Genomic DNA, 17,907 nt, shown 5'->3' on the forward strand with positions numbered 1-17,907 from the left:
AACTCTTAATTCCAGTGTTTTTTTTATTTAATTCAAATTCCTCCATCTGCTGTGGTGGGGTTTAAGCTGGGTCCCCAGAACATTACCCTGGGTCTTTGGATTAGCAGTCCAGCAATAATACAGCTGGGCCATTGCCTCCCTCTGCAAAACTTCAACTGTACCTGTGTCATCATTAAAGACATATCATCTCTTTCTGCACCATTAGCTCACTTGGTTGGATGACTGGTTTGTGATGCAGAATGATGGCAACAGTGTAAGTTTTTAATTCCTGCACAGCTGAGAATACCGTGAAGGACTCTCCTTCTCAACCTCTTCCCTTGCCTGAGGTATAGGGACCCTCGGTTAAGCCACCACCAGTTGTCTCTCTCTACTAAGAGAGGAACCTTCTGGGACTCTGGTGACTTTACCCTTACCACTCAACCATTGGGAGATCTGAATCAAACTTCCTCACTATAGGACACTTGGAATATTCACCTATTAGTCAGCTTTGGCAACTTTGTTTTAAATATTGCTCACTTGTTTTCTCCAGTCTATTAAAAGCTTTGGCCATTAGTTGGAAGCAGGTGGGTTTTTCATTCCCTCTTTCCTCAGCCCCATTTTTGAAATTTATTTTACATGCCAGAGGCATTAGTCTCCAATGATGCCCTCTCAATTGATTACTCTAACTAAAAGGAATACATTTGTTTGCAATATTTCCTGCAGATATTTTGACTGAGACATTGCATAGACAATTGTTCTGCCTGCATGAATGAGTATTTAAAATCTCCACTGTTGACTTGGAGGCACACATATCACCATTTTGTTTTATTTATTCATATGATTCAGGAGACTAAGTGCTGAGTGAGCTAGATTTATGTGATGTTGTCATTGGTGTATTTTTTTGCCTCTGACTCTCTGTTTGTTTAGATCTTCAACTGTATTGTTGGCCAAACACATTGCTCAGATTTCCTGTTTGCATGTATAATTTTACACAAGAGCAATTTATTACCCCTTACAATTCTGGTAATTTTTGATGCAGCTCTCTTACAGATGTGCAGCAAACTTGCAGTGAATCAGTCAGTATCCATGGAGAGAAAGCAAGCTGGTGCTTTGAGTCTAAATGACTCTTCATCAGAGCTGAGGAGTCATCTAGACTTGAAACGTTAGCTTGCTTTCTGTCCATGGATGCTGCCTAACCCCTTGTGATCTCTGGCATTTTTTGTTTTCAGTTTAGGTTCAAGCAGCTGCAGTAATTTGCTCCTAAATCTCCCAGTGAATGTTATTCTCACAAAACTCTGGCAATAAGCTTAACCTTCATGACATTCTCCAAATGCATCAATGTCTATGAAAATGTTTCTTCTACATTCTTAGTGGTGATTAATATTTTCAATTAATATTGTTTTTTTCTGGCAGATTTGCTGATGAACAGCAGTTGTAACCCATTCCAAGGTTCAGCAGAGAGTTCCAGTTTCCAGTCAATACTAGTAGACGAAGAAAGAGGAAAACTTTTTGTTGGAGCGAAAGATCTGATTTTTGTTTTAAATCTGGAAAATTTGAACAAGGAACCGAAAAAGGTACAAATGGCATCAACATGAGGACCAAATGTAGATATGATATATCAAACCTACAAATTGCACATGCAGAGATAGGGCTTAATGCAAATATACATAAGACTCTGAGTTATGTTGTGATGTCACTGTGACCTCAGTAATCATGTGATAGTATTCTACAAAGGGATTGACACTAAACAGCATAGAGAGTGATGCTATGTAGACTCACCATCTTGCATAGTGTAACAGTAAACATAGTTCAACAGAATTCTGACCTGAGATTGTAACATTACCTGAAGAGCACCAGAAGAAGATGATAAAATAGCAGATATCTCTGATTTGAAAATAGAGAGCTGCAAGAGTAGAATTCAAAAAGAAAACTTGATGGAGCTGACTTTGGCTTTTTTTTTAATTGGCATGAACATAATAGCAATGGCTTTAAAATGGAGTTAGTAGCCTTACCACCTCAAGTCAACTAAAAAAAACATTTCATAAACCAAGAATTTCATTGTTGAAGGTGAAACCTGCTTTCTATAGTTCATTGATCTTGGATATAATCTGTTATTTTGAAAAGTTCCACTGACATTCAGGATGAATCCTTTCAATGATCTTCCTTCAACTGCAATTTAGTTGACCAGATAGAATCCGTGAGAAAGCTCATGGTGTACAGAATTTCCCTGTGGCGTGCCATATAGTAATCTCAACTCACGCTGTGGGAAGGAAAACACAAATGATGTCAGAATCCTGTTATGAACATCGCAGTCGTGAAATACTGAAATCACTGCAAGAAAGACTGATGCCAAATGCGCGCCTAACTGAAGGATAAACAACATGCATAATAAAAAACATTAACAGTGGGGAAGGAGCGAACTGGAAACTGAGGTCAAATCTCCAAGTTCAGACATGCTTACAAATTCCCAGTTAATCTTTTTATGCAATATGCCCGACATGAAATGATGTTTGATCATTTGCAGGATTAGAATGCTGTTTGACACATTCCAATTCAGCTTTGGACTTTCAAGTGAACATTCTAATGGTTGTGCTAATATGTAAAATATGGCTCTGTGTATGCATCTTAGCTCTTAAACAAAGTGTATCACCTATTTGGCCATGAGTATATTCAACACCAGAAGGAAGTCCGTATAAAGCTTGTAAGTAACAGGAGCTACAGCATCACTATCGTAAATTACTTATTTGCTGTTCCATTTAGTTGTGCACGTTGGTCATCTGGTCATGTGATTAGCCTTGTAGCTGATTGGATTGTGTTCCTACAATGGCTTCGTAGGCTACCAACATTTTTCTGAGAATGAATATGGAAAATTTCCTATTGGGATATTCATACCTCTTGAGATGTTATCTCTGTGTTTTTTCTCTCTCCGTAGAGGCTGCTGAATCTCCACAGCACTTTTGATTCCATTTCAGATTTCCAGAATCAACAATATTTTGCTTTCAATTGAATCGCTTGATCTTGGCAACATGCATTTGGATGTGTGACTGACAGCGGCAATTTGCCTGAAATATTGAGATGAGGCCCGAGCACCAATTTTGAATGGTTTATAGGTCAGCCTTTTGACCTTTCCCTCCCCCACCCTTCCTGTGCTGTCTTTCCCTGCCATCTCAACATGTCAGAAGCACCAACCTTTATACAAAAAATGAATAGTTTCTGTTCGCGTATTTAACAATCCTGCTGTGTTGACAACTGGGCAAAGTCTCAACAAGAAAACTTGAAAACACTTAATTTAATTGTGTTTCTTTTTTCTGTAGCTATAATATAATCTCTTTGCCTTGTCAGATTTATTGGCCTGCAGCTAATGAGAGAGTGGATTGGTGCAAACAGACTGGGAAAAAAGCAGTAAGAAATGTCTGATATTATTTTGTGATTTTCAAGAATTCTTTCTTAATTTTTAAAATGCAAGTTTTCATATTTACAGCCTTCTATTGAATAATAGTTGCTATTATTTTACTATATGAGACAAAAACGTGCCTGTGACCATCTTTCATGTTGTGTTGCACACTGAAATGTCCTCAGCAAATGCTGTAAGCCATCAGGTTATAGCTAGTATTTACCTGCAAATTAGATGAACTTGGCTGAGCCTGGTGATACTTGAGCTTTGGATGAGACCCAAAAATCATAATGTTGAAAGGCAGTCTCTTAGGGGAATTCAACAAATGAGCAGATTGTTACTATACCCCACAATCCATTCGTTAATTACAATGCTTCAGAAGCCTAAGTTTATAAAAATATGGTCTAAGTTAAAGAGTCAGAAGGAACCAAAATGAACGTTCAACTTTCGAGAATTTTTCTTTCCCAAGGGAAAACTGAAATCTGTACAGTTTAGTGAAAGGTAAATTTTTAAGTGCTCATAAATTATCAAGATCACTTCAAATGATTTCATGTTGCCACAATGCTGTGGTGACGATTAATGGCCCACTCCTGCCAACCTCCTAATGGTAACCCATCAGTGTCATTAGCACTAATCTGGGAGCAGGCAATCCCCACCACCAATTGAAAGGAAAGTGCAGCCCAGGAAGCGACAGAATGGAGAAAATTCGGCAATAAGAACCCATCTTCTATCTGTAAAAAAAAATTCACCAATTGTTTTCTGAGATAATTACTTGCAATATGTCAGCACAGATCTCTGTTATTCTCTTTATTGTTATTTTAATGCTTGTGATGATAATGTTAGATTGTGTCTTTTGTAGTCTGTGTGTGGTTGAAATCCATACAGCTTTACTGGGAGACTAAACAATACTTGCTCTTATTATCAGACAGAATGTGCAAATTTCATCCGTCTGCTTCACCATTTCAATAAGACACATGTCTACACATGTGGTACAGGAGCTTTCCACCCTGTATGTGGATATATTGACCTGGGACCCCCTACGGAGGTAATGTACCCTGACTTTACTGGAAATAATGGGCAGCAGATGTTGCTACAGCTAGAATATGGTCAAACCTTATTAATATGTGAGTCCAGGATTCCTCCTCAGTGAGGTGTGAGTTTTTTAAATGAATGGAAATTCTTTTGAGACCAGTTTTAATCATGGAGTAGAATAAAACAAAAATTAATAGCAAGTTTTCACTGCAAGCTAATATTTCATCACCAGCTGTAAGTTTTGCTGGCAATTGTAGAGCAACATTTCATAGGGGGACATTTACTTTATAGTGGTCGTAAATATTAAAGCTTTGAAGTTGGATAGTGGAGTAGTAAAATGTTTCATTGTACAAATAGTTCCTACAACATTTACTGACTTTGTCATGATTAAGGGAGCAAAACTGATGACACCTGTAAAGACCATGATAACATGCTACCACATTATCAAGGGCAGAAAGGAATGAGAATAAATACTAGCCTATGAGTAACACCCATATCCCATCAAAAAAACTGCAAACTCTTACGTATAAACACATGAAATAGAAGCAGAAGTAGGCCATTTGGCCCCTTCAGTCTCCTTCATCATTCAATAAGATTGTAACTGATTTGTTTGTGTTTTGAATTCCACATCACCATCTATCCCCAACAACCTTAGTTCCCTTGCTTAACAAGAATCTAATTTTCCCCTGTTTTAAAAATGACCATGCCTTCACTGCCTCCCGACTCAGAGAATCATACAACCCTCAGAGAGAAGAAACCATCTCCTCTTCTCAGTCTAAAAGGGTGACATCTAATTTTAAAGTAGTGCCTCCTAGTTCCAACTCATCCACAAAAGATAACATTGTTTCCATGTCTCCCATGTAAAGATCATTCAGGATCATCTATACATCAATAAATTCATTCCCTCACCCTTCTGAGCTCCAATGAAAGCAACCTCAGCTATCCAACCTATCCTCATAAGTCAAATCACTTATTTCAGGTATCAATCTAGTAAACCACCTCTGAACCTTCAAACCTCCTCTAATGCATTTACAATCATCCTTAAATAAGGAAACCAAAATTGCACTTGTAGTTCAAGATATGGTCTCACCAATACCTTGTATAGCTGAAGTATATCTTTATTTTTACGCTCACTTCCTCTTGTAATAAAGCTCAGTCCATCTTGCAAGCCAACCTTCCATCCATTGATTGCTTCTATACTTGCTGCTCCCTCAGAAAGGCAGCCAACATAATCAAAGACCCATCCCATCCCAGTTATAATATCTTCCAACCTCTTCCATTGGACAGAAAATATAAATGCTTAATCACACATAGTAACAGATTCAAAAACAGCTTCTTCCCCATTGTTATTAAACTTCTGAATGGATCTCTCAAATTTCAAAGTTAATGCTGACCTTGCTCTTTGTGCACTTTCTCTGCAGCTGTAACATTGTCTTCCTCTCTCTGTTCTATTACCCTTATGCACTTTGTATGGTGTGATCTGCCTGTTTTGCACGTAACACAAAACTTTCCAATGTACCCAGGTACACGTGACAATAACAATCAAATCAAATCAAATAACATCCCATTAGCTGCCGTGATTAAAATCTGTACTTGCATGTTCATGTTTTGTGACTCATGCAATAGAATGCCTAGACCCATGTACACCTTGAATTCTGCTATCATTTTTTCTTTAAATAATACATTGATTTTCATTCTTCTAACCAAAGAAAGCAATTTAATATTTTCCATATTATGTTTAATTTACCAGTTTTTGCTCCATTATTCAACCTAGCCATATCTGTCTGCAAAAACCTTGTCTTCAACACAACATACTTTCCTTCCTATTTTTGTGTTGTGTGTGAACTTAACTACCATGTCTTCAGAAGTAAATATTCATTCATTCATTTCATCACCATTTCCTTATTACCTGTTAATAGTTCCCCATTTTCACTTTCTAGAGTGCCAAAAGTCACTTACTCTTGGTGTTGTTGATTTTATTCAATGGCAGCGCAGGCTTGAATGGTCAAATTTCCTACTCCTGCTCCTGTTTCTTATATTCTTTTCCCTTTTTTTAAATACCTGTAAAATTTCTTTTTATTCATCTTTACACTAGTAGCCAGATTCCTGTCATAAAACATGTTCCTCTGATTTGAGCTATAAGTGATTCCCTGTTGTTCTTTATTATTCTGATCAATCATTATTCTTCAGTTATATGTTTTTTTCCTCAACTTCTCCCCTCAGCTGATGTGTGGTGACCCTCAGGTAAAACCACCATCATTAGTGGTCTCTCTAAAGGTGGAGGAGCCTATATCTAGTAAGACTAAGCAGACTCTCCCTTAAAACCCTTTTTAAAGTTAAAAATACTAGTCCCAGACACCATCTTCTCCCCTTCAAACTGGATGTAAAGTCCAATCATACTGTGCTCACTGCTACCTAGGCAAGGCTTTTACTCTGAGGTCATTAGTTAATCATGTTATATTACATAACACGATACAAATATAACTTGTTCTTTGGTTGCTTCCAGAATGTGTTGCTTTAAGAAACTATCTGAAAAGTATTCTATAAACTCTTCATTCAAGCTACTCCTAATTTTAGTTTCCCATTTTATATATTGCTTAAAGTCAACATGATTATTGCCATCCCTTTATCACCAAGGAGCCAATATTTCTTCTTTGACCTACATTGTGGTTACAGTTCAGTGACCTGTAGACTGCACCCCCAGTGACTTCTTTCCATTACTGATCCTCATCTCCAATAACCTGATCTCCTTTACCAAGTTCATCTGCAACTATTGCGCAAGTGCCGTCATTGATTAACAGAGCTGCCCCTCCATCTTTACATAACTTCCTATTCCTCCTGAATGTCACATACCTCTTAATATTTAGGACCCAATCCTTGTCATCCTACAGCCACATCCGTAATGGCTATCACATCATATTTATTTACTTAAGTGTGCAAAAATAGTTTATGTACTTTGTTATGACCCATCCCACCAGTAAATCTCCAATTTCCCCAGTTCTGGACAAGAGAGATAATTAATCTAAAATGCAATTCCTGGCTGGTAAACTTTCATGGCGTTTAAAGGGGTTAGTGTTGACTGAAATAAAATAAACCAGACGCAAAGATGGATAACTATGAAACCATGTGAAGTACATCATGGAAAACTATTTATAAGATTAAGCAGAAGACAGATTCTTCCTGACAAGAATGGATAATGTCACTAATGGAGAAAAAGAGAAAGATGGTCCTAAAATTCACTACAATGTCAAAATGAAATTTCAGTTGCCATATTGATGTTGAGGAGATGATCCTGAAATAGAGATCAGCAATCTCCAAATTGTCACCTTCTCCCCCATTTATTAAAATCCTGCTGCCAGTCCTTTTTCTATGATTAATTAGGTTTCCATTTTGAACAACTTGAATACAGTAGAAGGGAAAGAATGAGACTGAAGATACATAAATGCCCTGGATCCATTGATTTCCATTCAAAAGTATTAAAAGAAGTAGGCAATATTTATTCATCAGTCTTTTGAAAAGGTGTCTAGATTCAGAAATTGTGCAATTAATTTGGAAAATTGCCACTACCCATGCCATTATTTCAGTAGGGAAGAAGAGAGCAAATAGGTAACAATAGGCCTTTTAGTTTAATATATATTCGAGAAAAGCAGGTTTAGGTCTTGATTGTACAGAAATAGCAAAAATCTAATTTCAAAGGTTGAAAAAGTAATTCAAAGGTTAAATAGAATGTTGTTCTTTATGTCGAAGGGTTTGGGATTGTTTCATTTCTACATTGCCTTGGTCAGATCCCAACTAGAGTACCACAGTTTGTTATGGGCATAACCATCAGCAAAGAAATATTGACCATGTAGAGGTAAAACACAGATTGACTGAAATGACTCAACAATTAAGTAATGGTGACAGGATATACCAAATTAGTTTTCATCCCATTTCTCAAGTGGTGATCTACTCAAGATATAAACAGAACTTGATTTATATGTTGGGATGGATACAACAAATCTATTTCCTTTGCTGTGCATGCAGAACAGACAAGCACAATCTTAAAATTCAAGCCAATCAATTTACGAGCGAAGTCAGAGATTTTGCTTCCAGCCAAAGGCTAATGAAAATCTCCAACACCCACTCACTGAAAGGTTGCTGAGGATAGGTCACTTGAAATTTTCAAGATTGTGCAAGATAGAATTTTGTTAGATTAGGTTGTCAAGTCATATGGAACAATTGCAGATTTACAGAGTTGAAGCACAGTTCAGCAATGATCGAATTGAACATTGGAACAGAATGAAAGAGCTAAATGGGTTATTCCTGTTCTTGTGCTCCTAGATGGCAGTTTTTGTGATCCAAGAAATTTTCTGTTTCAGATGCCATTAAAGCCATTTTTCTTCCTTTCTTTTTTCCATATTGAGCAAAGAGCATTGGAGCAACATCAGCAGTATCAAATTGTCTTTTGCTTAGCTCCAAACAGGCTAGCATTTTATTCTTTTCAATTTCTTGACACATCGTATTCCTCAAACTGTCAAATTTGAATGACATCTTGCCGATGGATGAAACCTGAGAGAAAAACAGTAATGTTTACTTTGTCTTTACACTTGAAAGTTCAGTGGATGCTAAGTATATGTACCTAATCATTAAAAATATTTAATAAAATAGACTATGATTTATGCTGTGGTTTTGAAACACTTGACTACATTGAAACTCATTTGTTGCACCAGTCAAAAAAGAATGGGAACTGTTCAACAGCTTATCCTTAGATCTGCTTTATGTAATAGTGCTAAGCACTTCTGTTTCTCCCACTCACTCGGTCAGCTAGGGGTTACTGGTGATGGGATGCAGAAAACAGAAACCCAGAATGCAATGAAGATGCATTTACTGATAAGATATTAAATGCTGGTAATCCTATTGGGCTCTGGCAGTGATTAATAATATGTGGTTAATAGCCTTTCCCCCAAGAGTTACATTCCAATCTATCTACTAATTTTTATAAAAATTGTTTTAACATGTTTTATTTTGGAATTAGTGAAAAGCCCTCTCTTAAGCTTTTTAGTCACTCATAAAACATGCTTGGATGTTAACCATGACTGTATTGTACAGAATACTAACAATTATTTTTGGTTGGGTCTGATCTCCAATTTCTTGTGACTTTGCTGACAGGACCTTTCATTGAAGCTTGACCTTAGAAGTCTGGAGCCTGGAACACTGAAATGTCCTTATGACCCCATTCAACCCTTTGCATCAGCTCTCGTAGGTAAGGCAGCTGAGGACGTGAACAGCCAATGATATTGAACGCATTTCTGTTTTCAGTAAAACTTAAACAACTACCTCGTGTACATTCAGGTTGGTCACATGAATGCAGGTTGGTCACAGCTAATAGATTTAATACAAAAACTACAATGAAATTGCAATGAGTCAAATTTGGATTACTTGAAATTCCAATAGTGGTGAAGTTGTCAGCCATTCCTGCTGGAAAAAATAGCAAATCCAATGATATGATGACTATGATAAGATAACATTACGGATTTACAACTCTGGATAAGCTGGAGTGGCATTAGGATATGCTAGAGTATAACATTATGAAGCTTTGGACAAGTTGTTATTGACATTGAGATCGCCGTGTGAAAGGATATTCAAGTCATGTGAAAAAGTTAAAAATCTTGCAGAACGGAGAAAAAGTGAAGTTGATACAGCAAAAGGAAAACTGTGGTCCAGTGTGAAAAATGGATATTGATAATGAATGGGAGATTCCACCATTGAGTTTGTCAACTGTTCTGAAGCAGGCATTCTCTTCAGCAAAGAAGACCAATGGAAGTAAAAGAAGATTTTCATTGTTACAGATAACAGCCCAATGCACCAACACTTCACAAGCCTCAAAAGATATTGAGATGACACTCTTTCCCCCAACACCACAGACAAGTAGAAGGCTAGATTAAAACCCCACTATTGACAACAGCTAATCTCTCCGGTTATCAAGGCCATGGTTAAGAAGCAGTAATACCACGCAACTGTTCTGGAGGCCACACTCATGTTCAAGAAAATGATGGAAGATGGTAATGGGCATGGAATGAAGTGGGATGTGGATCACCAACCCAGCAAAGAGGCTCTCTTCGTTCATTTGCAAAAGGCTGATGTGGAAATTCTAACAGAGACAATCGTGGAACCTTGTACAACATTTTGCACAATTAAAATGATGAGGCAATCATAGGTGCAGTACATTCTACAATCAAAAAACCTGAGGAAGTTAATTATCCTGAAGAGCCAATGAATTCCTGTCTGCTCAGCTACCTAGTTCTCTAGCTAAAGTCACAAACAGTGTGGAAACACCTCAGGATTTTGTCTGGCAGAACAAAAGGTATGTTTGGATGCATTAACAACATAGTGGACTATATCCAAATATGTCGAGTAAAAAATGAGGTCTGCAGATGCTGGAGATCACAGCTGCAAATGTGTTGCTGGTCAAAGCACAGCAGGTTAGGCAGCATCTCAGGAATAGAGAATTCGACGTTTCGAGCATCTCTGTTAGAATTTCCACATCAGCCTTTTGCAAATGAACGAAGAGAGCCTCTTTGCTGGGTTGGTGATCCACATCCCACTTCATTCCATGCCCATTACCATCTTCCATCATTTTCTTGAACATGAGTGTGGCCTCCAGAACAGTTGCGTGGTATTACTGCTTCTTAACCATGGCCTTGATAACCGGAGAGATTAGCTGTTGTCAATAGTGGGGTTTTAATCTAGCCTTCTACTTGTCTGTGGTGTTGGGGGAAAGAGTGTCATCTCAATATCTTTTGAGGCTTGTGAAGTGTTGGTGCATTGGGCTGTTATCTGTAACAATGAAAATCTTCTTTTACTTCCATTGGTCTTCTTTGCTGAAGAGAATGCCTGCTTCAGAACAGTTGACAAACTCAATGGTGGAATCTCCCATTCATTATCAATATCCATTTTTCACACTGGACCACAGTTTTCCTTTTGCTGTATCAACTTCACTTTTTCTCCGTTCTGCAAGATTTTTAACTTTTTCACATGACTTGAATATCCTTTCACACGGCGATCTCAATGTCAATAACAACTTGTCCAAAGCTTCAAGCTGAAAACATTTCCAGACTTTACTCCCTTTTTTTAAATGCTTTTAACTGTACAAGATTGGGCCATTGTAAGGTGAGAACAAATCATAAACAAAGACATTTCTCATGTATTAACTGAGTTTGGGATTTTTTTTGGACATGAGTGTGATTGTTGACAAATAAAGTTACGTAGAGACTGCTCAGCTTTGTTTAATGCAATTTTGTGGCTGGATGTCCTGTTATTCAATTTATCGTAATTTCGCTGTAACTTTTAGATATTTTTCATCTGGCTTGGAAAAAGCAATTTGAAAATGTTCTCTCCTGTAATGGTACAGGGCAGTTTAGATTATTTTCATCTGCATGTCCTCAAACATCTGTTTGTGTTTTTGCGTATGTTCTTAATCTGTGGGTCAGCAAAATATTCAGCCATTTGCAGTGAAGGATATCATAGATTGAACGCTACATTACACAAAGAAGCTCCATTGTGGAATATCAAGTCTAAGGATATCAATATGGAGCTGCCACAATGGTAAAACTGCATGTGGCTACAGTTAATCATATGATTACCAACTGCCTGACCATATTTATATCATGCCTTGCATATGAACTGTCTCCCTACAAAGCTTAGTCAGTAATTACTGAAAAGAATAAAAATCATCATTTCATTGCATCTTAGAGTTTGTAGATAATTGTATGCAAGTGGGTAAATAATACGTCAGACTGACTTCTCCTAAATTACAGTTTGTTTCCTAACAGAACAACTTTTTAAGATTGCTTAAACTCTCACAATATCTTTGATAGTTACAGTAATGTTGAAACAAGATTTCCTATTACATTGACCTGGAATTCTCACACAATTGAATTGGCACAAATCCCCAGTAACCGTGCAGACAATTCCATTTGAAAATTCTCACATAATGAAGCAGCCTTTGTCCATATCCAGCAAGACTCATAGATATTTATAGCACAGATGGCCCTTCGTATCCATGCAACTCCGCAAAGATCTGACTGCACAAAATAAAAACTGGAAGCACTGCTGATTCTGTAAATCAGAAACAAACCAAGCTCTGAAGAAGGGTCACTTGATCTGAAACATTAACTCTGATTTCTCTCCACATGTGCTGAGCTTTTCCAGCTTTTTCTGGGGGGTTTTCTGACCATGTTCATCCCATTTATCAGCTCTTGGCCCCATTAACCTGGAGGAGAAAGTGAGGACTGCAGATGCAGGAGATCAGAGCTGAAAATGTGTTGCTGGAAAGGCACAGCAGGTCAGGCAGCATCCAAGGAGCAGGAGAAGCGTCAACTCTCCTACTCCTTGGATGCTGCCCAACCTGCTGCACTTTTCCAGCAACATATTTTCAGCCCATTAACGTGGAGGTTACAACAAGACAAATAAATACCTAAACATAGCTTAAACATTTTGAGAATTTCTCACTCACCCTACCAGTTTAGGCAATAGGTTTGAGATTCCCACCATTCCCCGAGTGAAAAAGTTTCTCCTCAACTCCCTCTTACCTTACGTCTATGCTCCCTAGTTATTGCCCCTCTACTAATGGGGAAAAAGTGCTTTCTATCCATCCTATCTATGTCCTTCATAACCTTATACATCTTAATTCATCCCCCCTCTCATCCTTTAATGCTACAAAGAAAACAACCCCAGGTTATCCAATCTTTTCTCATAGCTCGGACTCTTCAGCCCAGGCAATATCCTGGTAAATCTCCTCTGCCGTCTTTCTAGTGCAGTTATATCAATCCTATAAGGTGATGACCATAACTGCTCATAGTACTCCAATTGTAGCATAACCAATATTTCTTTTATCAGCATTATTTTCCTGCACTTTTATTCTAGATCTGGATAACCTTCAAGCTTGGCTAATCCATGACAAGTAATTTCTGTGAACTTGCTCTCTGGCCTTTAATTGACCAGATAGTTTAAATTAGCAGCAATTGTTTCCATAACATATGTAGGTCAGATTCCAAAAAAATTCTTGTGTTGGGCTCTTGACCGTGAATGAAAATTCAATGCACTGATTATGTCTGAAGCTGAAGCTCGAATACAATTATTTTATGTTATTTGTTATAAGGCAAGCTACTAGAGTAGAAAAGACATTAGCCAAAAAACTGTGGCTGAATTCACCTGAATCTTTTATAAATAATCATGTGTATGCTTAATTAATTTCTTGTTTCACTCCTCTGTCTCCTATTTTAATGAAGGAATTTGCCTCCTCCGTTAAAATGCCTAAGAAAGGTTATACAAACACATCTAGCATTTGACTTGTTGTCACAACCCATCGTAGCCTCTGTTACAAAGGATCCTGTTATTTCCATTTCAATAAGAGCTGGTATCTGATGGTGAAGAACGTGCAAGAGAGGTGGTCATTGATTGGCACCAGATGAGTCACTTATTTGGAGATCTGGTGCAGACACAATGGACCAAATGGCCTCCTTCCATGCTGTAACAATTTTGTGAGTCATGAAAATCTCTTTGCATCCAGATGGCTTTTCAAGAAACATGTGGATAAAATAGGAAGTAAGTTCCTCATAAAACTAAACAAATAATTGAAACATTCTGCCTGTGAAGAGGAGACTTATAAATTCATGAGTAAAAGGATTAAGGAAGAACTTTGTGAGATTTTACTTTTAAAGTTTGGAAATGTTATTTGGGGAAATAGCTAGCAGCTTTGCATCCACTGAATTTGAAGTTCCATTTTAAGTAGCCCAGTAAATAAAAAATAGTTTTCTTGCCTTTTGGTCTCTCCTGTTGTTGTTGCTATATTTCTGACCTGAACATTGTTGGCTAGTCATAGTTACATGAAATTAATCATCACTGCCAATAATGGAAACAGCTTGATTCAGTGAATAGATTTACTTTAGTTCTATTAATATAACTTCAAACAAATAGCCTATTCCTCACTAGTAAGGTGGGCAATGAGTGTCTGCAGGTTATTTGTTCTTGAGGACTGAGGAGAAAATCTCAGCCAAGATTCCATCACTGAGTCATACAACAACTTTGTATTTGTAAATCACCTTTAATAAATAAAATGTGCATAATTAAACACACCAGTCCAAAGGAGGTAGGATTAGGAGAGGTGAAAGTGGATTGTTTTGAAGAGCACCATGGAGGAAGTGCAAGAATAAGAGAGCGGAGAGATTTGAGGAGGGAGCTACTGCTATTGCCAATGTTGCTCAGGCATGTGTGCAATTGGAGAAGGGAAGAAAGTCCGGGATGTGTAAGACGTCAGAATTGGAAGAGAGCAGGAATCTTGGACGGTTATAGAGGTGGAGAAGTGGAGGAAGGATGACTGAAGTCTTTGACAACAAGGAGGCAAGTATAAAATTGAAAAGATTGCCACATCCAGAGTTTATGTAGGTCAGTGAACATAAAGGATGATGGATTAATTTAACTTAGAACATAGAGTTTAGGATGATCTCAAATTTCTGGAAGGTGCAAAATGGGAGCTCAGCCAGGAGCCCTTCGGAATTGACTGAGGTAACAAAGGTATGGATAAGGGTTTCAGCAGCTAATAGTATTATATGGCATGTGTGCAGGCATGCGTTAAAAAGTTCAAAAGCGACCACACTCTAAAACAAATCTCTCTCACATCTCAAAAGAAGAAAAAAGATTGATACATCTCACTCTTGGTTCTTTCATCAAAGATCTTCAATTTAGTTTCTATAACCACAAAATCTCCTGCCAATGGAAGCAATTTGTTTGCCTTCATCTGAATCTCCCACATGTTAACATTCCACTGGCTGATGGATTGTCACTGAATATAAATAACAACAGATTTTGCCTGTGTTTTTTTTCTCTCAGCTCAGGAATACTGATGCCAATTGTGCACCATTAAAGTTGAGATCAACTAACTGAAAACTGTTAGTAAAGTTTCTCATCTGCAAGTCTCAGTTGGGAGCACGCTAACAAGGTTACCAACTGAACTTTGGATGAAGTTGTTGGATGCATACTTCAACTCAGTAAAGAAGAACTACTGTGCATCTAATCAAGCTGTATGTTTTTTTTGGATGTGCTATGATTTTAGGAACATTAACCTTGCTCCCAGCTCACACAAAAGGGATTTTCCAGTCACACAGAATCCAATTGTACAGTTCTGTCTTTGACCCGTTTAATGAGAATAACAATGCTTGCGTCTGGTAACATTTAATGCTTAATGTGCTGATTGGAAAATGGGATGTTAATTGGTGTGCTTTTTTTATTATCTTGTATCAAACTAATAATCTAGGTTCAGAAAATTGTAAAATGTAAGTGTGATATTTACAGTTAGTAAATTAAATAATAATCTGTCTTCTAGTTGTAACATGATATGTAATACAAAACTATCAGAAAATGAGCAGGGCTTTCAAATTATTGGAATGCTATTTCCCAAGGTTTTTGCTGCCATACAAAAAAATTTTAATTTGGCACCATACCAGTAGACTTGAGAAACGTCATCCGATTTTGATGGTGGAAATAAAATGTTTTGCAGCTTTAAAACTCAATTTTCCCACCATAAACTAAACTAACCATTCATTGTTTACACAATGAACACCAGAAGGTCAAAACACATTTTCTACAACAATTTACTTAACAGAAGTTAAATCATAACTTATGTAAGATTTTATATCTCACAAGATCTGTGGTCAAAAATTCTTTTAGTTTGCATTTCATCTGTAAGCATTGAGGTTTTCCTGCATTGCCATGTTTTTATTATATTAGATTCCCTACAGTGTGAAAACAGGCCATTTGGTCCAACCAGTCCACACCAACCCTCCAAAGAGTAACCCACCCAGATCTATTCCCCTACATTTACCCCTAACTAACGGACCTTATGGGCAATTTCCCATGGCCAATTCGCTTGATCTTCACATCTTTGGATTGTGGGAGGAAAGCAGAGCACCCGGAGGAAACCCATGCAGACACAGGCAGAATGTGCAAACTCCACACAGACAGTGGCCCAAGGTGAGATTTGAACCCAGTCCCTGATGCTGTGAGGCAGCAGTGTTAACCACTAAATCACTATGCCGCCCCATTGTTTACAAATTCAGTCTTGGGATAATGGTTTCTACATCAGAACTAGCAATCATTACAGGTCATTCATTGCCTTGAGAAGAAAGTGCCAAACCATCTACATGAACTGCTGGAGTTTGTATCTGTGAAACAAAGTATTATGGTGCCAACAGTTCCATTAGGGAGACCAAGAATTTTATTCAAGATGATGCAGAAATGCTGTTACAAGTTCTTAGTCAGAATGGTGACTTGGAGAATAACTTGGAAGATGATGGTATTCCTATGTACCTACTGCCCCTATTCTCTCCTGGAAGCTGAGAATGCAAGTTTGGGAGGTACTTTCAAAGAATCTTTGGCATTCAGGGAAGGAAATGTGCCATCCTTATGTTGCCTGGCCTACATATAACTCCCAGGGCTACAGCAGTCTGGTTGACTCTCAATTGTTCACTCAAGTGGCCTAATAAGCCACTCAGTTGTATCATTTGCTACAAAGTCTCAACGAAGAAATGAAACCAGACTGATCATCTGGCATTGACCTAGGCACCATAAAGGACAATGGTAGAAACACCCTGCAAAATCTGTGAAGTTCTCCTTACTAACATCTGTGCAAAAATTGAGAGAGCTGTCTCACAGACTTGTCAAGTGGCAGCCTGACGTCGTCATAATCAGAGATCATACCTTATAGACAATGTCCCAGACACTGCAATCACTATTCCTTGATATGTCCTGGTTCACCAGCAGGACAGACCAAGCAGAAGTGGAGGCACAGTGGTCTACAGTCAGGAGGGAAATGTCCCTGAGAGTCCTTGACATTGCCTCTGGAACCCATTAATTCTCATGGCCTCAGGTTAAACACAGGCAAGCAAACATTCTGCTGATTACACACACCATCCTTTTTCTGCTGATGAACTAGTACTCCATGTTGAACAATACTTGGAAGGAAGCACTGAGGGTGACAAGGACATATAATACTTGTATACTGTGGGTGGGAGATTTCAATGTCCCCCACCAAGAGTGGCTTGGAAGCAGTACTACTGATTAATCTGGTCAGGTCTGAAAAGACATAAATGCTAGACTGGGTCTGCAAATGGTGAGTGAACCAACAAGAAGGAAAAACATACCATACTCCTACCATCAAGCCAGGGGATTAACCCTCATACAATGGAGAGCGCAGGAGGGCATGGTAGGAGCAGCACTATGCATACCTAAAAATGAGATGTCCAACCAGATGAAGCTACCAACCAGGTCTACTTATGTGTCAAATAGCAAAAGCAGCAAGTGATCCCACAACCAATGGATTAGATCTAAAATCTACAGTTGTACCAGATCCAGTTGTGAATGGCAGTGGCCAATTAAACAGCTCACTAGAGGAAAAGGCTCCACAAATATTCTCATCCTCAATGATGGAAGAGCCCAACACATCAGTGCAAAAGATAAGGTTGAAA

At 38.1% G+C, this 17,907-nt stretch overlaps 1 protein-coding gene across 2 annotated transcripts in view; it reads left to right on the forward strand.

Annotated features, from left to right (window-relative positions):
- Positions 1-17,907, forward strand: part of LOC132828180 (semaphorin-3D-like) — an 80,901-nt gene that overhangs the window by 23,696 nt on the left and 39,298 nt on the right. For both annotated transcript variants that reach the window (XM_060845114.1, XM_060845115.1), the window contains exons 2-5: positions 1,393-1,553; positions 3,322-3,381; positions 4,299-4,418; positions 9,554-9,647. In XM_060845114.1, coding sequence (XP_060701097.1) covers positions 1,393-1,553; positions 3,322-3,381; positions 4,299-4,418; positions 9,554-9,647 — 435 coding nt within the window. The remainder of the gene's footprint in view (positions 1-1,392; positions 1,554-3,321; positions 3,382-4,298; positions 4,419-9,553; positions 9,648-17,907) is intronic.

The sequence above is a fragment of the Hemiscyllium ocellatum genome, chromosome 26, assembly GCF_020745735.1.
Source record: "Hemiscyllium ocellatum isolate sHemOce1 chromosome 26, sHemOce1.pat.X.cur, whole genome shotgun sequence".
Lineage (NCBI taxonomy): Eukaryota > Metazoa > Chordata > Chondrichthyes > Orectolobiformes > Hemiscylliidae > Hemiscyllium > Hemiscyllium ocellatum.